We start from the raw sequence: 25,054 nt of genomic DNA, 5'->3' as shown, positions 1-25,054 counted from the left end.
AGACTCTTAAATTGTTAACTCAATCCTTTACATTTGTGTTTGAATGCAATTTTCTTCACTTTCAAGTCTGCATTAGTTTCCCTACCTATATCGACCGTAGTGAAAATGAATTAAATTGCTGTTTTGCTCTTTTTCTATACAAATACACAGTTAATAAACACAACAAGGGATTGGATCTTAGGGAAGGAATACAAATCGGGGGACAAATCCCTCAATAATCATTTTATAATCAAATTTTACGTCCCTGAATCATAATTTAATTCTGAGCCTCCAGAAAGACCCCTACCCCTCCAGCTTTTTATGCCATTCCTTTTCTGGTCCGGGCCCGTGATAATGTTTTTGGTATCATGTGGCGCCGTGCCAAAATGAGTTTGCCGGACTTTTTTCTTCATACATCCAGTGCAAATGTTTACAGTAAACACATCAGTCCATGTTTATACCTTTACCAAGAGACTAAACACGAATGACCAAGAAGACTTGCATTTTATTTCATTCTCAATTGCTGAAATCTATTTATTGCACAAAACAGACAAAAACACCTAAGAACATTTGCATAAGACACTATAAACCTTACCATAAATACAAGGACAATGATAAAATAATGCAATGTCAAAAAAAAGTTTTACCTCTGGTATGTTCAAATATATAAGGTACCATAGTAATTCTTTGCGAATATTCCAAAAGAAAAAAAAGAAAACTACACTCACTTCCTTTTTGAATGATATATCCCAAATTCCGGACTACAGATCGCCCCTGATTGAAAAACACACGCGCAAATTTAAGGGGCAAACTCAACTTTGTTTTTGTACAAGCCGCACCGGATTTTAAGTCGCTGGCTCAAAGAGCCATGAAAATGAACTCATTCATGTACATTTCTAACAAAATCAGCGGGGAAATGTCTATTAATGTAAAGTAACACACTGTTAAATGATTAAGACACTCAACCTAACTATAAATAAATTGGAATTTTTCCAATAAGTAGTGTCGAATGATTGAATATTTTAGTGTGTCAGCTTGTGACGAATTATCGTGTAAATTTTATCATTAGGCAGAAAACTGATGTTATAAGCCCGATAATCATCAGGTACCCCTCCTTCGTTAGTAACGAGTGTCGGCATGTATACTTATTTTTTTATGTAGCAGGAGCAATACTTAGTCCCCTCTTATTTATTGTTTCATTTATTTATTCATTTCAGGCAGTTACATTCTTGGTGAAGTTTAACAGAATGTCCGAAAGGGAGTGGGACGAAGAAAACTTCAATTCTTCAATTCTCGTGCGAGGGTTGAAATAGCTTGATCAGTCGCATGGCTCAACATGTGTAGAGGCTGTAGTGATAGTACGGTCTTCAGATATTTAGTCAGTACGGGTACATTGAGTGGCATTGTTGCATTCCAACGCATTTGTTATTGCAATTGACGGCTGGACTAGTTGAATAAGATTGACAACTACGGACAGGTAATCGCGGCACAACATGTTTCTTTGTACCACGTCGTACATCGCATTTTAAGCCGCAGTGTTAAAAATATAGAAAAGAAAAAAAGAAACGTCTTGTAGTCCGGAATTTACAGTAATCAAAATCTGCTCGATAAACCTCAAAGTTATTATAAAGGGACTGTTGCAAGAACACAGTGTCCTTCTTTGTTCCTCATTTAAGGTCTGGAAAGAACAGTGGCTGAGTTCTGGTATAAGAACATATACGAGTCGCACAGCAGTCGACGTACGAGTTCGGGAGCGCACGAAGGATTAGCTCGCGCCTTTTCCACCTCCGACAGGCCCAAAAAGTGGCCGAGCTCCGGACAGGCTCGGACCTCCGGGATGTTGAAGCCTCTTTGATCGTCACCTGCAAAGGAAAAACGTGTCTTCTATTCCATATCAAATTGAGGACGGATAGACGAGACAAGGAAGTCAGAGTGCATCCTTATCTGCTTTTTTGTTGAGACTGCTTTATCTATTGCAGTCACGGGCAAACGGTTTCGTTTAAAAACATGCCAGTGCTCGCACGAACGTTTTCAAATAAATACGTCATAGGGTAACTAAATAAGTCTTAAAGCAGGGGTGTCAAAGTTGAATGAATGATGGGCAGCTAACGACGGCTAAATCTAGTGAGATGTCAGCTGCTAAAGCGACACAAGTTTCGACAACCCCTAAAGTAATACTAAACAATACAAATGCTAAAGCCAACAGCTAACCACTTACGTACGCTAAAAATTTGCTCACTACATGAAATTATCATTTCTGTGGTTTAGTCAAGTTGTGTTTATTTGTCTCTAAGGGCTGTACAAACTACAGATTATTGCAAACTATGGACTAGGATTACACCATCCCCTGATCTGAAATCTACAGGAGGGCCAGGAAAAACTCAAAAACCGAAGCATGAGGAAAATGAAGAACCTTGAGAAGGGACCGCACATGAGGTAATCCCCCTTCCAGGATGACCAGGCTGCAACAGATGTTGCAATAACAAACAATAAAATCAATAATAAAGTATAAAATATTCAAAGTATGATATAAATCAACATGATTTTTTTTTTAAATTGAGATGATAAATGCTAGAAGCTGCCTAATTGTTATTATTCAGGCACCATAAGTAGCCTATTATCTTATTTTACCATAAGTGGGCTGAATTAGTATTAGTATTTTTTGTCGTATTACTATAGTCGTACTTCTGTTAGCAACATTTGTGCAGTAATATTTATGTAATAGTATTTGTATTTTAGTAATAATGTAGTAGCGTGTTTTTAAAACTATTTTTGTAGTATTTTTTTTTGTTTTTAGAGTTAAACCAAAATAACATGTATTTAAGCACTAAATTTGATCTTGAATTTTGTAGTATTTTCGTTGAAGACTGAGACAAAGATGGCACCCCAAAAAACCTTTTACAATTTGTGGTACTTAGTATAGTATTTTCTATTATTTATCGTCATAATATTTTTATCATTTACGTTTGGCAGGCCGGATTAAAAAACCTGAGGGGGGATAATGGGGTCAGTGGTCCGTAGTTTTCACACCTCTGTTTTAGTGGGTACCTCATTGCATCAAGATGGCGGACAATGATGTTAGCTCCCTCTATGTGAGCCTCATTTTAAGATAAAAAAAACATAATTTCTTGACCTATGAGTGTTTAAAAAAATGCATGTTTATATGATTCTGTATTTCTTATTATTCAAATGAATGTATACATATAGACAAGTTTTATTTAATGATGACGTTTTTTTACCACTAGGAAGCGCTAACCAATGCACAATGTCCCTTTAAGCAAGGGGTGTCAAATAGGCGGCCCGCGGGCCGGATCAGGCCCGCTAAGGGATTAAATCCGGCCCGCGAGACAAGGCTCAGAGAAGAGCAAGAGAAAAAAAAGCCAAGTCAATTCATGTTTATTTATATAGCCCTTAATCACAACTGAAAGGGCTGCACAGATTGAAATATGTCCACTTGATGCTGCCAAAGCCAGGTGCCTCTCAAAAAGATGCTGTACTTGTATTTCTTTCTCTATCCCTCTCGCTCGCTCTCTGTCTCTTCTCCTACCTTTTTCTTTTACTCTGTCTTGCTTTCACTCTCTGTGTCTCTCTTTCTCTGTTCCTCTTTGTCTCTTCTTCTCTCTGTGTCTTTTTACCTTCTTTTGCTTTTTCTTCCCTTTTTCATTTTCTTTTCTCTATCTCTTTTCTCTCTTTTGCTTTCCCCTTCTCTCTTTCTCCCCTCTCTTTTTCTCTTTGGATTTCTTTCTTTCTTTCCCCCTATCTCACTATTTCTCTATCTCTTTTGTTTCTCTCTCTCTCTTTTTCTTTGTCCCACACCTTTCTCTTATTTCTTTCTTCTTTTATTTCCCTCTAATCTACTAGTCCGGCCCCCGAGATAATGTTTGTTCTATTGTGTGGCCCCCCCCGAGTTAAAATGAGTTTGACACCCCTGCTTTAGGTGCTGTTCCTTATATTTGTAGTTTCCAAAAGTATGTGTATGACTCTAAACATAAGTTGTACTAACCTAATCTAATTATCGTAGCCATCGTAAATACATCTATACAAGCCTTTGAAAGACTTTGGTGTTCACAAAATAGAACCAGTAAAAAACAAATAGTTTTTTCCTGATATAAAGTAAATTAATATCATGAGGTATGCCCAAACTTTTTTGTTTGAGGGCCTCAACAACAAAAATGGATCGAGGAAGTTTCTGTGATCTATTAAAAAAAAATATAAAAATGTGAGACTTTTGATATATTTTAGAAATTCTGATACAAACTACACCTAAAACGAGCAAAATTATATTTATACGGCACATGGCATTTTAATGATATATAAAGTGAAACTACTTAAATGAGAAAAATAATCTGGCATTTGTTTGAAATTATTTTACAAATATTAAGTAGTAACGAAAGCTTAAAATGTGAGGAAAAAAATATTCATTTTTGGGTGTTTGAAAATAGAAGTTTGAGAATATTTTATGTTTAGCATCAATTACTTAAGCACTCGTTTCTGGGCACGACTGATATTTTTGGAATTGCTTGTAGTAAGGTAGGAAAAATAATACTTCAAATGGGATATAAGATTTGTTTGGTTAATTTAAAGGGACACTGTGTAATATTTGAACACTAGATGTTGCTGTATCGTGTGGTGCAACCAAAAAGTGCTACAAAACACAAGGAAATATCCTAACTATGAAGGCTCTAAGTGACCAATTCTCATTTATTTTGCCCAGTCTTTTTGAGGTTTATGGGTACCCGTAGCAGCATGATGGTGGAAAATTACGTCAGCTTCAATGAGATGAGGGGCTCATGTTATGTAAAATAAATGACTTTCTCAACCTACTTGTATTTTAAAAAAAATGCACATTCATAAAATAGATAATGTATTTTGCTTATGATTTAAATCAATATATATATATATATATATATATATATATATATATAATTTAAAGAATGAAGGTTTTTTTTTTTACCACTAGGAGGCGCCTAATAATACTCAATATTCTTTTAAGATCCTCACCACATCTGTCTGCCATGCTGTCGAAGAAAAGCCAGGAGTGCGGGTCGGATCCGGATTTGACGAAAGACACGTAGTGACTCGTGTGGATGCAAAGGACGGCGAACAGTTGCATGGTGTGCCGGGTAGCCGGGGAACCTGCAGCGACCCCTGCTGGAACTAATAGACGTTTCGGGGTGTGCCCTTGTCGAGAGGAATGTCTGTGCACCTGCAGAATGAGTAAATATTAAATGGTAAATGTAGTGTGTTCATATTTACATATATCTTTTCATATTTTACACACTATTCAGTGCATGACATTCTTCCCTGGACAGAAAATGTAGCTACTTAAAGTATAATCTTTCCATTTTACAATATTTTAGAGTTATTTCTCTTGTAAAATCGAAAAAAAAAAAAAAAACACCTAAGATGCAGATGACTTTTCTCTGTTTATGAATTATTTATTACCAAGGTCAGAAAGAAATACTTAAAATTAGCACACCTAGCATTTGTCTCATTTAGGATGTATTAATAAGCAAACACGTTTAAAATATAGTAAAATAAAAAATATGACTTAAATTACATAGTTTTAGAGCATTAATTGAAATCGTCAAACAAGATAAATAACACTTACAATAAATAATACGAAATTGCATACCTATTTCGTCCAAAACCGTGAAAAATGTTGAATGTGTATTATTATTATTATTATTAGTGTTATGTGTGTTTTCAATATAATAACAAGCTAAAAATATTGTAAAACGGATGAAATATGAAATTTAAACAATAATTTAAATGGTAAATAAACGAAAAAATAAAACGTTTTACTGCCAATACTGTAAAAAACATGTATTAAAAATAGAAATATACACACACACACACACACACACACACACACACACACACACACACACACACACACACACACACACACACAAATGAATTATTAATGTTATGTTTGTCTTTTCTTTTAGGGGTTATCGGTTTTACAACTAAGATGTAGTTTGATGTTATCATCTCTCAAATCAATGTTTTTGATCATTGTAGAGCAGGGGTCGGGAACCTATGGCTCGCGAGCCATATATGGCTCTTTCTATGAGTATCTGTGGCTCAGAGACAAATTTGATTGCATGCAAAATTTCTCCATCTTGTTCAAAACTTGAGTTGTCTCTCCTATTCAGGTACACGCAAAGCCAAACCAAAGCTAATTTACAAAGAATTACTTCGCAGTATATATAGGGCACGTTTTTCAATACAATTTACAGTCAAGGTGTCACACAAAAAAAAGGGGGAAAAAAAACTCGTTTTGGCTGTACAACGTTAAAGAATCCTTTGTATAAAAGTTCACTATATAATCTGTATTCAGTGTTCAGATACCTTATGATGAATCCACAGAACTGTAAATACGCCAAAACACCGGAAGAGAACTTAGTCATTTGATTGGGTAAGTGGGAGGGATGGGTGGAGCTATGCAAAAAGTGCAAGCACTCCCTCCCATCTCTCGCCCTACGCCGTCTGTGCCAAAAGTGAGCTCATCAGGCTCCCTATTTGCAGAATGTTGTGACGTTTTTACACAATAACTGCTTGCATCTGGTTTTGAAACCAATATGTATGAAAAAAAGGGTCAAAAGGAGTTTAACCAATCTTGAGTAATTGCAAGAAAGAGACAAGTTTAAAGTGGTATGTTTGTTGATTTTGGGACAGGGGCTCTGGCATTATTCTCTTTTCATCATTTTTATCAAATCATCAAAAATAAATGTGCTAAAGACTAAGCTTTTGTCTGGGGCGCGGGTTTAGCAATTTAGTAAATTGTCTCATAATATATGGTGTGGCTCTTTCCCAAAATAAAACTAATATTTTTTGCTTTTATGGCTCTTTGAGTCAAAAAGGTTCCCGACCCCTGTTGTAGAGGATCCCTCGATTAAATGCATTATTTTGAATAAAAATGCCTTGCCTGTGTGTTGCAGATTGTGCAGTATTGCTTAATTCTCCCTGGATGCAGTTTTTGATCAGGCAGGCACTGAAGACACTCGTGTTCTGCCAATTGCCCACAAATGAAACACTGACGAGGAGCTGTAAAAAGAGACAATTGGAAAGGAAGTGATGCCGGATTCCGTAGTTTGTTTCGAATAACGAATGAGTAAATATTTCTTACAGTTGTAAAGAAGGTTGGAGATATCTAACTCCATGGACGGAATGATGTGGGAGAACATTTTATACTTGCTTCCAAACCTTGGCATCTGAACTATAAGGCAGCTGGGCATCTAGGGAACAGACAATTATATTACAATTAAAACCACAAAGTGACGAAGAATTACCTGTTTGCAAAAATGCAATAAAAAAAATTATTAAATCCATTAATCAAATAAATTGTTTTTATTTGTGTTAAATTAAAACGAAACGTTGTTACGCTGATGTCGGTTCCAGAAGGGTTTGGTTCTTTTTCAAAAATTCCTAAAATAACTCAGCCAACACATATAGAGATTATGTCATGATTACCAATGTGACTCAGCTGTGCCCGCTCATTTGGCCCCAACTGTCGCGGGTTCTGATTGGCTCCCTGTCAGTATTTGAACCCATTCCTGTCTGTCTCCTGTTGTCAGTCCATCTGCGAGCCTCTGTTTTTTAAGGCAAGCCTTTTTTCAACCCCTGACTCCCGCCTGTCCCGTTTTTGCTCCCATTTGTCTCCGGCTACGACCCGTTTTGTTCCCGACCACGTCTGCTCTCCTGTCCTGGCTTACGACCCGTTTCTGTCCCCGACCACGTTTTTGCTCTCCTGTACCGGCAATTTACCTGTTTTTCCGTCCCTGACAACGCCATCTCTCGCTACGGGAGATCCACTTCTGTATTCGGATCACGATCCCATTGAGAGAGCGACTTGCTTCCCGCGTCTAGCGAGCATTGGATCGTGGGCGCAGCCCGTCCTCTTTCCTCCAATAAAACTTGTGAGAAGTGTAACGCAAGTGGGTCCTGGTTCCGTTCTGGTCCTGACAGATTATTTTGATAAACTATTGACTGCTTCTGGGGTGTTGTTTGTCTACTTTGCAGGCGGATGCTTTTTCTTATATAAATATGTAGTATAGTGTAACATAAGGAATCAACTTGTGCAGATTACTGCACACTTGCAGTTTCCTTCATCCAGGATAGTTTCTTGTTGCCAAGCACCATGGGACTTGTAGTACAGGGAGGAATGACATGCATAAACTCTGGCTTATTCACTAAAAACACATTAACGTGTATTGGTTTATTTCTCTGAGTGATTCTGTTTTATTTTCTGCCGCCAAGACAAAAATGCTGCAGTCCAAACTTAGTGCATGCAACAGTTGTATGCATCCATATGTTGTGTAAGTCTATGCTTCTGGAAAGCCACGTACAAAACAGCTCGATTTCAGACAGGACGCAACAATGGAATACACATTTCTGGAGCAAGAACGAACTGTACTTTGTTGATTTTGTCGAGTGATAGGAATGACGCCCTTAATCAATGTCAAAAGTTAGCTATGAAATAACATAATTGCATAATGACGTTAATCATGCTTCCTCCCCTTATCAGATTGCAGTGGCATGTATACGGGGTTATTCGTTTTTCACTAGACATGTCAAATATTCATTTGGATTGTTACAATCAGCATCCAGGAAACAGAAGGCAGTTTTCCGAGTAGTTTGAATGTAGTGGCATCAAGCCTGGGCCGAGCCTGATATTCAAGAAAACACCCCTCCTCCTCTCTCCTCCTCACCAATAAAAAATGAAAATTAGGGTTTACTTCGGACTTGGTCCCTCATATCAAGTTAGTTAGTTGGGTTTCAACACCAGCGGGCCAGGGAAGAGTAGGACTGGGTGTTAGAGGCCCGGTCTTACCTCTAACCGGCACCAATTAAAGGCCGCCAAATGTCCATGACATACACAAAACTCCGCAGAACCAATGAATAGAAAAACGGACAGAAAAGTCAAATCAGGATATGGTAAGGGCACACTGTACTAGGAACGAAATGGAAACTGTTCCTAATCCATCAGTGATAAAATAAAATCAACCGATTACTGATTAATTCCAACCCCACCTCTTTGTCTTTTCTTAAGATCTTGAGCTTACCTCTTCGAACTTGATGTCAGAAGACAGGCAGGAAGTGTCCAGCAACTGCTGAACGGTGGGGATCTGCGTCATTTGCTCCTTTTCCAGAAAGATTTGGAACGTGTAGGCCCCCTGATCAGTTCTACCCGATGACCTGGTGGAGATATGTATTTACCGATTTAAATTTGACATTTCGACGAGAGTTTTGAAACGTGACGAGTAGAATATTGTACCTGAGTTTAAGCAGTGGCTCGATGCCAAGGATCTTCTGAAACAGAAGCGTGATGAATTCCTCTGGGTCTGCAGTCAAACATACAAGTAAAACTATGAATATGAACTCTGTCTTTCAGCAAGATCCTCATGTATTGACTTCAAGGAAAACGAACCTTTTTCCTCCGTCCGAAAGGTGTCACAGCCAAGCAAGTTTCGGAAATTCATGACACTGGCAGCCGGCACGAACCCGTGTCTGCGAGAAACGCACTCTCAGTCAGTCACGGAAGACAAAACTTCCAAGAAAGAAAGCAGATGATGTCATTTCGATGTGCTGACATTCGAGAATTAAATGTTTACAAATTGTGGTCACATTCAAATGTTTTGCCAATGTGAGGATATGAAACCATAAACTATGTCATTTTGACGAGAAGAACTCGATACCTGCGTAAACGATTGACTATTTTTCTCAGCTCAGAAGCGATCGGCTGCACGGTGTCGGATGGTTTCTGCCAGATATTATCCAGTGTCACGGAGGAACTGAACAAACTGAAAAACAGAAAATATAAACACTTAGTTCTCACGGCTTAAAACACATTGCAGATTCCGTCTGAGGTGTTTTCAAGATTTGTTTTCCTGCCTTCATGAAAAAAAATGAATTTCTGATAAGTCTAGGAGAAACTCCACATGCACATAAGTAAGGGATTTTAAGTCAGGCAGATAATTAAACAGCTAAAAGCCATAAAGAGGGGAGGTAAACTCTACCAGTAATCATAGCTTTTTTCTTCAATTCATTTTTGGTATTTCATGGATTTATGTTTCCCTTTTTGTGTGTAACTTTTAAGTGAGATAAAATATTCTGGGAGAGGTTTTCCATGGAGCTGTCCATGATTTTAAGTCAGGATACTATTTGAACATCTACAGTAGAAGTAAGATCGGGCCTAAAAAATCCAGCCCAACCCAGCCACAGGTATTAAAGCCCGAACCAAGCCCGAGTCCGACGAATTTACTTGATTTGAGGGACTGATCCCGAAGCAAACCCAAACATGTAAGGAAGAGGGCTTGTCTCTCGCTGACTTAAAAAAAAAAATCATTGCCGTTGTTCTTAGTTCCTTTTTCTTTGTGGAGGATTTGCGCAATGGATTTTGTGCCCCCTCTCCTTCCCTTGTGAGAAAAATAAACAATGACCGGTGGATATTTTAAAAAAAAAAAAGTCAGCAAGAAAGAAGCCCATCTCGGTCCGAAAACTAACATAAGGATTGACATTTTAGGCCCCATTCGCGTGTTTGATCAGGTAAGGATTCTAAAAATTGGACCTTTACTCTACCAGCAAACACTTTTTTTCCTTCACTTTTGCTGTCCTTATTGCAAACCACCACGGTGTGTATCTTCTATCCATCCGTTATCTGCACCGCTTATCCTCAGTCGGGTCGCGAGGGTGCTGGAGCCCATCCAAGCTATCTTCGGGCAATGGGCAGGGGTCACCCTGAACTGGTTGCCAGCCAGTCGCAGGGCACACAGACAGACAGACAGACAACTCACTTACTCATTCATACCTAGGGAGAATTGAGACCGGCCAATTAACCTGGGAGGAAAACGGAGTGCCCGGAGGAAACGCACGCAAGCACGGGGAGAACATGCAAACTCCACACAGGGGATTCGATCTCATGACTTCAGAACTCTGCCGCACACGTGCTAACCACTGTGCTGCGGTGTGTATCTTATCTTCATGTATTTTTCCATGATTTTAAATCGAGGAGTAATTAAGAAGCTACGGCTCATAAAAAGGAGTGCTCTACTCTACCACATTTTGCATACATTTTTTGTGTTTTGGTTATTTTCTCTTTTTTAAGGGGTGATAGGATGCCTAGGTTTACTGCAAGATAACGGTGTGGGTATTTTATCTTCATGCACTTTTCCATTGTTTTAAGTATGCCAAAAGGTCCTGAACAGGTTTGGGGTTTTTTTTTCAGTTCATTAAAACAGGCATAAACAATAAACACTAAAGATGAACCCTGAAAATAAATAAAAATGTATCTCTAAGACAAATAAAGTTTTGCTGCTTTGGGTTTAAGCCTTTAAATAAACATGTTTAAATTGTTCTGAATTTCTATAGTCGTGGGGTGAACTTAAAGCTACGGTGTTCCTTGGTTCTGCGTAAGTAATTTCAATGATGTAAAAACAAGACGAAAGAACAGACCGATGACAACTCATCTATGATGGATCGCCGCTTTGAATTACGCAAAACAGGGTTCAAATGCCGTACAACTGACACTCAAAATGAACCTGCCCACCTATGCCACTTTGTAGCTTGTCATTATATAACATCTAGAAGTTAAGTTATATCACAGAACCACTCAAAAGTCATGTGTTTTGGTGGGTGGCGAACTGGTTTTACCTGAAAAGAGTGGCATCAAGATAACAGGAGTTGATGTGACCTTGAATCCCTTTCATTCTTCCTACTAGCAAAGACGTGGCCTCGGATTCTGCGATTGGCGCCACGTACTCCTCCGATTCCACATACGGAGGAACTAAAACACACGAAAGAAAAGGTTGTTTATTTTCCAACGATCATATATTAATAAATGCATGTTTAATACGGTAAAACCCCAGGATACAGCATCCCCGTCTTTCCACCTTTTGTCTGCACAGGTGTGTAATAAGAAGTTTTTTCAGCACTTTTTGCAGCATTCTATTCATATTTTGATCTCAAAAAACAATTATTTCGCATGCCCAAAACCATATAAAAATCCAATTTTGCTGATTTTGTGCTTATGACAAATTACCTCTCTACGATGCTTGTCTGCTTTTGCTTGAGGTCATAAAAATACTGATTTGTTATTGGTTCACGTCAAGGAGTTATAAAAAGGCAGATATTCTCTTGGCTGGATTACCTCCCCCAATGCCTTCCTCTTCATTCAGTTCAGAATCTCCTGTTCTTTGTAAAGACTTTGCACATTGGCGATAGAACACTGTATTTTTGTACTGTATTCATTTACTATGATGCTAAAGAGAGAAGAGAAAAATATGATAACCATGGAAACAAAGCTTGTGATTATCAAGAAATACAAATGGCTTCCCTCACTAAGTTGCCCAGCCGTTACCATTCAACAATGGGGCCAATGATTAAGGAAGCGATTAAAGCAAGGAAATATTCTCAAGGCATGAGCATCTTTGCAAGTGGGAGTTTTAAAACCAGTTTAATTTTTAACCCTTATGTAGTGTTAGGGTCTCCAATACCCTGTTTCAAAGGTGTAAAATGTGAAAAGTGACAGCATTAGCTCAGGAGGTAGAGCGTCTTGGGATCAAGAGATCGCAGGTTCGAATCCCAGCTCCGTGTTACATGTCGAAGTGTCCTTGGGTAAGACACTGAACCCCCAATGCCCCCAATAAACAGGTTGGCGCTTTGCATGGTTGCACGGCCGCTATTGGTGTGTGTGAATGGATAAATGTGAAGCACATTGTAAAGCGCTTTGGGAAGTCTTCATTGACTTGAAAAGCGCTATATAAATGCAGATCATTTCATTTCATTTTACATGTCTCAGGAGCCATAAAATCAAATTACAATGAATATACGGTTATGGATGCATATAACATTTGTTAGGATGTTGTATAAACTATATTAAGCAATACTTAATTTATTTTTGGCCCTGGGTCAAATTTGACCCGCTAACAACATTTAGTGGGCCAATTCCTAACACAACATGATGGTTAATACGGCAAACTTGCCCGCTTCCGCGTCCAGCTGCTACTCTACTTGACCAGCTCAAGTCACGGGACATCAAAGGCAATACAATTTTGTTTATCCTTTTCATATATACTTGCATATACAATTATTTGAATCTATACATGTAAGTAGTTCTTGCATTATACTATTTTGTAATTCATTTTGTTATTTTAATGTTTTTATCTAGGGCACCGGGGGTTTGGAATACATTAGTTATGAGTTAAATATGCATTACTTCGGGTTTCTTTTTTTTAATAACTTTTTATTTCTCACACACAATTCGACAGATGGTTGGGTCACGCACCATACAGCAACACAAACAAAATATTTACACAATTGAGATTCCCATAAATAACAAAAGACAAAAAACAAAACAAAAAAGAAATAAACATAGACATCAAGTAAAAATTGTCTGATAGGTTCCCGTCTTTTCTCAAATTGATCGAGTTTCAATTGATGTCTTGAAGTGAATTTTTCCATAATGTACATGTGCTTTATTTTGTCTCTCCATTGTTTTATGTCAGGATGTTGTGGTTTCAGCAAGGAAACTGATCATTTTCTTTGCTACCAGAAGCATAACCCTTAGTCCATAATTGTACTGACCAGTCAATAACTCTTCTGGCAACATTCCTAATACATAGGTAACTCCCAACCAATCATTCATTTTATTTCCGTCTGAATAATTTTCCAGAAATTTCACAGGGCAATTCCAGAAAATATGCCGGAAATCCCACACCCTCCCACAGTTCCGCCAACATCAATTGGATGTATTCTTATATTTTGAAGTGATAGAGGGTGTATAGAAATATCGCATTTTTACTTTTTATTCAAACTCCCTCCATGTCGGACTGCTGGTTATTATGTGTCCCTCTTTCAGAATTTTCTCCTAGTCGTCTTCTTTTATCACTACATTAGCTTCTTGTTCCCATTTTTCCATAACTTCCATCCTATCATTACTGAGATCAATTTGCTGAGCTTTATACAATTTTGAGATAACCCCCCTTTATTGATTGTCCATTTGAGTATGATATTAATAATTCCTCCACTTTAGTTGGCTCCTTACTCCCCCATTCATCATGTTTCTGGAGGCAATGTCTTAGTTACAAGTATTTATAAAAATAATTTTTAGACATGTCAAATTCTTGTTGAAGTTGTTTAAAATATCTCAATACCTGTCTTTTAAACACTTGGGTAATCAACATTAATCCTTTTTGTGACTTATTTTCAAATCCAACATCCATATTTCAGGTTTCTATCCGTTGTTATACAGCAATTTCAGAACATATTAATGTCCTATTCAGGGGGTTCACTGTAAAGCCCAACTGACGTCCAAATTCCATTCTTCCATAAACAACCTCACGCCTTTTTTACACAAAGTTAAAAATAGTTAAAAGCATCCCACCAATTGACGAGTAGCATTCCACACAATTAAAGTGTGACGATCATTCCTTACTTTCTATCGCCTATTTTTTGCCTAGGTCAAATTATGCTCTCTATCGTTCCCATTCCTGACCACCAGGTTTAGCAAGTTTTCTGCGTAAAACCCTGCGATAAAAGTTTCAGTAATTTAAGGTCATCGACTAATGACTTTTAAAAATCAAACAAAAAGAAATTACGTTTCGCTCAGGGTGGTAAATGTCACTGACAACAATATTTTGTTTTACAGTAATTGCCTTCATTAAGAAGTCTAATAGAGCGTTGATAGTTTAATTGCTAAATGGATGTTTTATTGCATCAAGGAACCAACCTGGAGGAATTTCCACTTGACTGTTGGCGTCACTTTCTACAAAGGAGCAGTCAAACCTGCTGTCTGGTTTGCACTTAGTGACAGGCACAAACAAAGCTCTGCTCTTTTTGCAGGTGAACCACCGCTTGCCTTCATACGTCCCGTCGGAGAAACTGTTGATATCGTATTCCTGAATGCACAAAGAAAGACGTTATTAATTGAAAATCTTCACAAAACTGTTCACGATCATCCTGACACTCACCAACTCAATCCCCGCCCATTCCGAAGTTTTTCCCGGAAGGAGACCGAGCCACCTCACGACTCCATAAACAGTGACTCCTGTGTTGGACATAATTTCCACCAAGGACCCCACTTCAAACTGTGACGTGTTGGGAATCAGACTGGGATTGATGTTCTGCTCTTGATTTATTTGCTTCGTTTTTCCACGAGATTTAAAAATTGGCATGGAGTTGATGCGTGTCACGGGCTTTTTGTTTGTAGCTGAAAAGAATGTGGGGAGGTTTCAGGTTAGAAAGTCATCTGACATATATTATCTGTTATCTTGCGACACACTGTTGACTAACACAGGTAGACGGTATGTTCGAATCGTGCGGACGATTCTGACAGCATGCCAGATTGAGCCATGTGACGACTCCACTTTTCTGCATTCCTGGACCAGTTTTTCTACTGCACCAGGTGTTTGTTTTTTCCTTGTGTACCATATTCTCCGGACTATAAGGCACCCTCAACATCCCCAAATCAGCTAGAATTTTTACACGTTATACTGTATACAATTTTTTATCTGTGGGGAAATTTTATCGCCGACCACAGATAGTAATGGTAAGAGCACGGTATTCTGACCGCTAGGGACATGGATGGTTGATCACAGCTGCATAACATTGGATGTAACGGGAATCGAACCTGGATAGCGGCATTGGTTCTTAACTTGTCCTCTTTGAGGACCCACCATTCCACCCTAATGTCGAGCTGTGACACAAATCAAGAAAATAATTCCACTCCTCAAAAGTATCAATGAAAAGATAGTATAATATATTCACCTTTTTTTCCCAAAAAAAAAATGATCAGTAAAAATAAAAACAACAAGTACAGTATATACTCGAATACAAGCAACCCCTTGAAACAGCTTCTTCGGACCCATTATTATGTAAAAAGAAAATAAAACGAATAAAATCACCCTAAAATGAGATGTGGTTCCTCTCAAACACAATTAGGACGGGACGATTGACTGATCAGGAACAAGAGATCGAGTAGGGCATTATTGGCATCTACCCCTGTATTTGACCCTCCATTTTTTTTCTTTTTCTTAGGCTGATTTAGTCATGGCAAAAGCCCGCAGACCCCTTTTGGGTCCCCACCCACCAGATAAGACACACTGCAGTAGACCAGTAGGGATACAGGCAATACATCAGGTAAGGTCTTGTTACACTTCTTCTTAGCTCAAACTAAACATTGCAAGTGACAAATGTTTTTAATACGCCTGGCCGTGCCATTTCCTTTTAAATGTTTTAGGATGACCGGATTTTCTCCCCAATGCTTTTCCCTTCATTCAGTTCAAAACAACCAAATTACTTCCCACAATGTCTCTCTCTTCATTCAGTTGAGCACCTCGTGCGCTCCGCAATGACTTTGTGAGTCGGCAATACAATAAGGACCGATTTCATATCTAACAAGATTCTCGCGGCCCGGAACAATACTAACATCAACATTTTGGTACTGTGACTAAAAATAGTGTGATCATGAGATAAAACCTTTTGCCTTTTCATGTGTTGTCTGTATCCAAGAGGATAGGATCCAGCGTGTGCCCTGCTGCACTTCAGTTTTGAATCCCATTTCATGTAATGTTATGCAATTGTGATCGGTGATATATCGCAACCTTTTATTTATTTTGCAACCGTTAGTGTCGTTTGAATTTGAATCGCCTTGTAGTCCCTTACGCCTTAAATATGACAATAAATTATTTTTTAGGCGTGCGCCTTATACACTGTCTGATCATCCAAGGCATACATACCGACAGGGTGGCTGGCATTCCAGTTTAATCCCAGGGGGATGGAGTAGGATGGGACCACCTGGACGATATCGGCAGCGCTGAACAGTGACAACGGGGCGGGTTTTTTGGACGAAGTCAGATCGTTTTCCTGGAACGCAAACGTTTCTTATTCTCGATTGTACATTAAGGACATACAAGGGATCCCAGATTTTTTTTCAGAAGAGATGCCCTTGTGATACCCACTCCAAACAAAACAGTTGCCAAATGCATCTACGAAAATGTAATTGTGATAAAGGACAACACTTAGAATCCCGCACAATAAAATAGCTGTGTCTTATAGCTGTTATTCAAAAGATTCGAAGCACACTAGATCACGCGACTGGTAATCCAGTTAAGAAGCAAACGAGTCCATAATAGACTCTAAACGTGCAATTTCTACTATACGTTTCTGGAAAGTGAGTTGATTGAATGACACCTTCATGTGAGACAAGTTTAAAGTTACGATGCAATGCATGGGTTTGTTCTGAGACGGCATTTGAGTAATTATTAGCCTGAGGCGCAACACGCTTTACTTACTGCGTTGGAAAAAAAAGCAAGTAAAAAATGTTTACAGATTTGTTAGTCTTGTCATTATGGTAAACAACAACATGGTTCTAAAGTGAAAGAAAATTCTGCGCTCTGCTTATCAATGTTTCTCATTTTAGATATTCTTTAGGAAAGGATAATCTGCCTGGGTTGAAAGTTCAATTTGACGCTTTAGACCAGGGGTCTCCAACCCTTTTCAAAATGAGAGCTACTTTTTGTTACTAATAAGCACAGAGGGCACCCAGTTTGATATGCATTTATCAAATAAAAATTGAGCATGATATTACTATGTTGTTACCATGTTATTACTATGTAATTACTGAAGTAGGGTTGAATAGACTCAGTCAACCACTATAAAAAAGAATTTTAGCCGAAAATCAAAGTGACTTGGCACTGGTGAGCTATTATCAGAACAGGTCCGCGGGCACCTCAGCTGTCCTTAGGGGGCACCGCGTTGAAGACCCCTGCTCGAAACGGACAAAAATATATATACATATAAAAAAACAGCAACATGATGATGAAGGTGCTGTATCTGAGTCAGATCAGGGGGCTTTTCCTGTTTCTGGTAACCATGGAAACTAGTACTATCTGTTTCATGTGGGGAAGATAACCCCTACCCAAAAAACAGGCCCGGAGAGGGATGTGCGCTGGAAGGCTGTACTTGCCAAGACACACCACAGGAAGTAGTGCCCCAACAACCCTGGCAGTTAAGGGATCTGTGACTGTGAACCACGATGTTTCTGTGAATTTTTGGAAACATTTGGCTACACGGGGAACCAGATTTGTGTTTGATGTATTATTTTACAACAAAACAAATTTAGTATCCGGTAGAAAAATACTTGAAAAAAGCCACAAGACTTTCATTTATTAATTCACAGTGTGTCAATTCCCTGTTATAGGAAACGACAGTTTGACGTTCGGAGGCATCAACTGCATTTTCAGAGGACTTCAAAAGCAAAAACTGAAACAATCACCTACCACAATTTCCACCTCGAAGGCCATCATCTGCAGGTCGTCTTTGTTTTCCTCACTCCCGATTCGCATCAGGTTCGTCACCAAGCCGGGTTGATGGCCCTTGCTGCCCCTCACCACCACATAATCCCCCAAGTTTATCTCACAAATGGCTGAGAAGAGTTGAGGGTTGCAGAGCAGCTCCAGACGTTTGCTGGCCGAGGAGATGTAGAGCAGGAGCTGAGCTTGGTGGCGGCTCAGGGGGTAAGTGTCCTCCTTCCGCACCAGGCCCCCATTCTTGGGACTCCCTGAGCTGGTTCCCCCGGGATACAGCAGCCCCGTCATCTCCCCTTCCTGCGTCTCTGCCTCCATCAGGCCGATGCATCCTCGACAGAAACCTTTGCGCGACTTCCCGCGGATGACGATGAAAAACTTTTCCATTGAGTCTGATCACAAGTGTTTCTCGTTGAAGTTTGCAGGAGTGTTGACAAAACAAATGCTCACCCCGATGGTTTGCTCGTAAGACCCGGCGCCTGAAACTCAACGGCAAGGCATAAGAAAATATGGATCACTTCTCACAGATCATAGCAGACGTTGCCAAGAAACTTCTTGCGAGAGTCAAGCTTCCTTTGTGCTTGCCTTAATATTGACCCAAGCGAGCAGTCACGCCCACTTGCTTCTGTAATGCGTCTCCGCCCTCAACACGAAAGAAAAAGTGAACTCAATGGGAGACATTTCAATGACAGTGCGTGACTGATAAGATAACAAGGAACTGCTGGCACTTTGGTGGCGTTAGTTTAGCCATAGCAGCGTGACTAAAAAGCAGGGGTGGGCATAATGAGGCCCGTGGGCCACAGGCGGCCCGTCAGGCTTTTTATCCAGCCAGCCAAATGTTAAAAACATACATATCTTTTGAGCTTTGAGTTGGAATTTTTTTTCATTATCATAGAATAACAAAACAAATGTGACGGTAAATTCTATTCTCATTGGGCACCCTTGCTCCACTATTTTATATAAATATATATTATTATTATCTCATTAGCTGCACCGCTTATCCTCAGTAGGGTCGCGGGGGCGCTGGAGCCCATCCCAGCAATCATTGGGCAGTGGGCAGGGGACACCCTGAACTGGTTGCCAGCCAATCGCAGGGCACACAGGGACAGACAACTCGTTCGCTCATTCACACCTAGGGACAATTTCGACCGGCCAATCCACCTGAAATGCATGTCTTTGGAATGTGGGAGGAAACCGGAGAGCCCGGGGGAAACACACGCAAGCACGGGGAGAACATACAAACCCCGCACAGGAAGTCTGGTAGCTGCGGCGGCACACGGGTTTGCGCGTGTGTGGCACAGTTCTGAAGTTGTGAGATCAAACCTTCCTGTGTGGAGTTTGCATGTTCTCCCCGTGCTTGCATGGGTTTCGTCCGGGCACTCCGGTTTCCTCCCACATTCCAAAAACATGCATGTCAGGTTAATTGGCCGGTTAAATTGTCCCTTAGTGTGAATGAGTGAGTGGATGGTTGTCTGTCTCTGTGTGCCCTGTGACTGGCAACCAGTTCAGGGTGTCCCCTGCCCACTGCCCAAAGATAGCTGGGATGGGCTCCAGCACCCCCTGCGACCCTACTGAGGATAAGCGGTGCAGATAATGAATGGATGGATGGGCATATATATATATATATATATATATATATATATATCACGTTATTTTTAAGTGTACAGTGAGTGCATACGTATCACCAACAGTCTTTTCTGCTCTGTCACTCTTCTTGCTCCTTGTGACCGGGATGTTGATTCAAACAAGAAGATGAAGAAAAAGTCTGTCTTCCTTCACCGTCTAAGAACAAAACGATGACTAAGTTTAATAACTTAGATGATTTTACTTTGCTCACCCAGGCACTAACATTGAGAGTTCAGGCTTAGTTGGTGTAAACAAGTAATCTTCATTCAAGCTCCTCAAGGAATTATATACAGTAAATACATTAAAAAATACCACTCATTTCAATTATACAGACAAAATATATTTTTTTTAAAAAAAGGTTGCATGACCTCTAAAAGATGCCAACTCACCTATGTTTCTAAAAGGAGTTACCGGTATCTCATTCTTAAAATTGTTTCAGACTGGAAGATGTACAACAGTAACAAGGAGACTGTAAATCAGCAACTTACTGTCAGAATGCTTTACGATTTCTATACACTTATATACCGGGACTGTTGATGGAGAGAACTGCAAACTATTGGAATTAGCACGTGTCAAAATATAGGCCAACTCTTTGAAACCACTTTATGACAATATAAATTCCAAGAATATAGAAATTGTCCTGAATTACATGATATTTGAAGCCAAAATCTTATTGGTATATGCTTGTACTTTTTCAATATTATATTTTTATTTTTTGAGGTTATTATATGTACACATACTAATGGTATTATAATTTAAGACCAAGGTTGGGTAGGGTTACTTTAACTTGATTACTTTCAATTACTTTTGGATTACCAAATATGCTAATAAAAGACAAAAGAAACTAAATATGAATAAAATTACAAAATTTTGTGCAGACTTGGGGAGTAACGAATAAATGGAACGGCAAAAATGATGTTGGCAAGCTGTATGGATTTATTTTCATTTTGTTTCTGTCGCATTTTGTTAGTTTTGCCGGAGATCAAAGAGATCAAAGCCAGGAGAGAAAGCTTACCACGTGTTGTGAGTCATCATTTTATTCATATTTAGTTTCTTTTGTCTTTTATTAGATAGATAGATAGATAGATAGATAGATAGATAGATAGATAGATAGATAGATAGATAGATAGATAGATAGATAGATAGATAGATAGATAGATAGATAGATAGATAGATAGATAGATAGATAGATAGATAGATAGATAGATAGATAGATAGATAGATAGATAGATAGATAGATAGATAGATAGATAGATAGATAGATAGATAGATAGATAGATAGATAGATAGATAGATAGATAGATAGATAGATAGATAGATAGATAGATAGATAGATAGATAGATAGATAGATAGATAGATAGATAGATAGATAGATAGATAGATAGATAGATAGATAGATAGATAGATAGATAGATAGATAGATAGATAGATAGATAGATAGATAGATAGATAGATAGATAGATAGATAGATAGATAGATAGATAGATAGATAGATAGATAGATAGATAGATACTTTATTCATCCCCGAAGGGAAATTCACTTTTCCAGCAGCATCCCTGAGCTGAGAACAATCGAAAATAACACGGGAGCTGCTGGAGTGGCTGCCATTCGTGACGGCGCCGGAGAAACGATTCAATTTGAATCATGTACAAACAAACAAACAATTGAATCATGTACAAGAAACGATTCAATTTGAATCATGTACAAACAAACAATTGAATCATGTACAAACAAACAAACAAAATATTTATGTTTCAATAAGTGGAGTGTTAGCATATTTGACATTGGAGTAATCCAAAAGTAATTGAAAGTAATCCAGTTAAAGTAACCCTACCCAACCCTGTTTGAGACTACTTCTCAAATACAAATTTGACTTTCGCGATTACGCAGGTGGCTTCTTTAATTTTCTATTTTTTGTATTGCTTTCAACAGCATACCTTTTTATTTTAGATAAAAGAACATCGGGATGGATTTCCTCAATGTTTTCTGATTGATTAATGGAAGTCAGCAAATACAGCTTTGCGAGAGGAGCCTAGCTTCGGTGACATCCAGCGGACATAATTGAATCTGCAAGTCATTGTTTGACACAATGCAGCTCATTTTTCTCATGTGCTTCCCTTAACATTTTCTAGTGGGCCACATAAAATGATGTGGCAGGCCACGATTGGCCCCCAGGCCATGAGTTTAACACAGGCAATTTAAAGCAGCTTTTCAACATATCTTAAGTGAGTCCCATAAGCGCTCTACCCTGAAAATGTATTTCTTTGGTGTGATTTCCATATATAAGGACTGTCAGGATCAGGTATGCCACCTTCCCCTATAGAAGTGGCTGCACTGCGCACACCTGCGTCCCATATCTCCACACTTGACTCTTATCACTTGAACCCTTTATATTGCCTGAATATTGCCATTGTCATGTCAGGTTTGGTTTTGTTTCTGGTTTCTGGTTTGGACATTGTTATTTGTACTGAGACCCCTGGTTTGTTTGTTTGGCTATTACTTTGCTAATCGGAGTTGTAACTAAATAAAATCCTTATTCTGACTAGGGTGGCAACAATTATTTGACATTGTTGACAAAAATCGATAATAGAAATAGACGACAATTCATTTCATTAAACAGAAAGAGGAATCGCTACATGAATATAATCCCTGCTGAGAGCCCTGCATGCGCAATAGTGTCTCTGGCTCGAGCGGTATCTAAAACATACACAAATGGTGGGTTCAATATAAACTACACATACCATAACTTCTAAAGTTTTGGAAAACTTCAACTTGGATATGGCGAATAAAAAGACTACTTGCAAAGTTTGCAATGAAGACTTTACGCATCATGGCGGTGGATCAGTGACACACAAACATTTAAGAAGCACATCGGACACCTGACCAAAACTGAGTCTGAATTGCTTTGGTACACATACCGTGACATTCAGAACATAATGACATAATTTTATACACATATATTTCACTATAAAAAGAGCTTTAGCATTATGCCTGACAAATGTATTTAAAAAAACAATGCATTCTGTCCAAAGAACAAATGTCAGTTGTTAAAATAGTTATATTTCAAACTGTTGAGAATCGTTAAGTCAATTTGTTACAGGCTTTGCTGTTGACCACCGAAGGTATTTCACAAAATGGACATCATATTTGTTTTATTTACTGTTCTAGTGCAGCTAATTTGCCTCTTCTTGGTTTAAATGGATACAAATGTACACCTGATTTAATTGATTCCTGTCCCTAAAAATGGACAAAGGTTTATTTTAGTATATATGTCACTACTGAGGGAGCACAGTGACTCATTGGTTTTGGATTGTACAAATCCACGGTATGTTTATTAAAGATGCATTTTTTATTGAATTCATTTTTCTTGCATTACTTATCATTTGCCACACATCTAAATTATTTTCATTGTAAATAAAAAAAAGATGAACTGACTGTTCAACTAGTCATTTCAACAGTGGGTTACTAGTCGACTATTAAAATAGTCCTTGGTTGCAGCCCTAAATCTGAGATTCCTGTCTGGCTACATGCTTCCTTGCATTTGGGTCAGGCTGCAAAACGTGACACAGTGACTGAAATGAAGCAGCATAAGAGCCTTCTCTGTGCATACAAGAAACAAGTTCAAAATGTATGACTGTACACGTGTTTAACTTAATGTACACAAAAACCAAAGTCACCTCGCCCAATACGGAGCACGTGCAGATGTACCACACACAAACACAGTTGTAGAAACGACGGTGTCCACACTCAAACTGATTCCAAAGAATGCTCTGGCTAAAGGCCGTGCAGTGTTCAGGGTCTGACACCAACACTCCCTCTGCAAATAACTAACAACTTCACAAATTTGACGCAGCAGATTCGGACAGTGTTGGGCGCGTTACTAAAAAAACGTAATTAGTAACATCATTTAAAAAGTAACTCAGTTGAACTGAAACCAAAAATTAGTGCATAACTCTGAAAGTAACTAGTTACAAAGGACCAGAACTCAGTAAAATTGCTTTAAATTAGCCTCATACTAAAACAAACAAAAAAAGTATATACCAACCTGTGGAAGCAGTGAAGCCTTCATATTTCTTGGCTCCTGGAATCAAACAAACACTTAAGTCGAGACACTACATATTCATTTTGACTCTGGGCTACAAACCACTCGAATATCTCCTTCTATGTACTGTCTAAGACATTTTTTTTCCTTTAAAAAAAAAGTTTACAAATAAAGGGACCAAAATTCAGCACACTTTTACTGTAAATTCGGTGCCAACGTTTGCTCCATTGATTTCTTGTTGGTATGCTGTTCCTGCATAGGCCACGCTCCCCTCCCTACGTGCTACCACTCATTCAGAAAAGGTGAAACACAACCAAATATGAGCATATGAACTGACCCCCTGATTTGAGTATTTTATAGCTTTAAGTTTGGCTTGCATGCGAGGGAATAGAAATGGTTCCATGAAGGAGAAAATCAGTTCTCTGTGCTTGAAAAAGCGCCAACATAACCTTATTTAGTTATACTTTGTAGATGAATATACATGCCTACCCTTCAAGCGGCTGTTGCTGGTGGATTGTAGTTGTATGTGTAAACGTGAGTGGTGCAGGATTTATTCAACAGTCAGAGGATGGTGTGGTTCATTAACTGCATTTAATGAGGGGCGGAATAACGCAGCAACGCTCTATGAAGTATCGACAGAAGAGTTACAAAATTGCAGACATGGGACCAAGTCACACATGTGCAAGTCTCAAGTAAGTCTCAAGTCTTCACCTTCAAGTCCCAAGTAAGTCCCAAGTATTTTTTTCTTGGGCAAGTCAAGTCACAAGTCAAGTCCCGAGTCTTAGATTGCCAAGTCCAAGTCAAGTCACAAGTCATAAAAACAGCGACTCGAGTCGACTCGAGTCCAAGTCACTAAGTCTCAAGTCCCCATGTCTGCAAAATTGTACTAACAACGTGATACTTTTCCCGGTGACGAGTACAGCAACTGCGTTCTAGGAACGTGTTAGTCCCAACACTGGATTTGGACCAAAGCAAAGCGGAGGTATTAATGGAGCAGTCACCACTCACCCCCATTACACGGGTGACAGACATGACGTATAAATAACCAGAAGTTTTTTCACTGGATCTAATCTTGGCCGTGTCGGAGTTGATATCACC

At 38.9% G+C, this 25,054-nt stretch overlaps 1 protein-coding gene and 1 long non-coding RNA gene across 2 annotated transcripts; both read right to left on the bottom strand.

The window, feature by feature from the left end:
* Positions 1-464: 464 nt before the first annotated feature.
* cyld2 (cylindromatosis (turban tumor syndrome) 2) lies at positions 465-19,186 on the bottom strand. Its single transcript, XM_088338484.1, has 13 exons — positions 18,261-19,186; positions 16,719-16,845; positions 14,952-15,190; positions 14,711-14,879; positions 11,635-11,767; positions 9,681-9,785; positions 9,413-9,492; positions 9,260-9,326; positions 9,048-9,180; positions 7,112-7,220; positions 6,911-7,029; positions 4,981-5,185; positions 465-1,841 (listed from the first exon to the last, which is right to left on the bottom strand). Exons 1-13 carry the CDS (start codon positions 18,672-18,674, stop codon positions 1,651-1,653), a joined length of 2,091 nt encoding a protein of 696 aa, XP_088194610.1. The 5' UTR covers positions 18,675-19,186; the 3' UTR covers positions 465-1,650.
* Positions 19,187-19,935: 749 nt separating this feature from the next.
* LOC148364397 (uncharacterized) lies at positions 19,936-24,605 on the bottom strand. The gene is made up of 3 exons (XR_015850632.1): positions 24,446-24,605; positions 23,960-23,995; positions 19,936-20,069 (listed from the first exon to the last, which is right to left on the bottom strand). It is a non-coding gene; the product is annotated as an uncharacterized LOC148364397 (long non-coding RNA).
* Positions 24,606-25,054: the final 449 nt, after the last annotated feature.

The sequence above is a fragment of the Urocampus carinirostris genome, chromosome 6 (genome assembly GCF_059441175.1).
Source record: "Urocampus carinirostris isolate Australia breed hairy pipefish chromosome 6, RoL_Ucar_1.0, whole genome shotgun sequence".
NCBI classification, from domain to species: domain Eukaryota; kingdom Metazoa; phylum Chordata; class Actinopteri; order Syngnathiformes; family Syngnathidae; genus Urocampus; species Urocampus carinirostris.
This window is presented reverse-complemented; position numbering and strand designations above follow the sequence as displayed.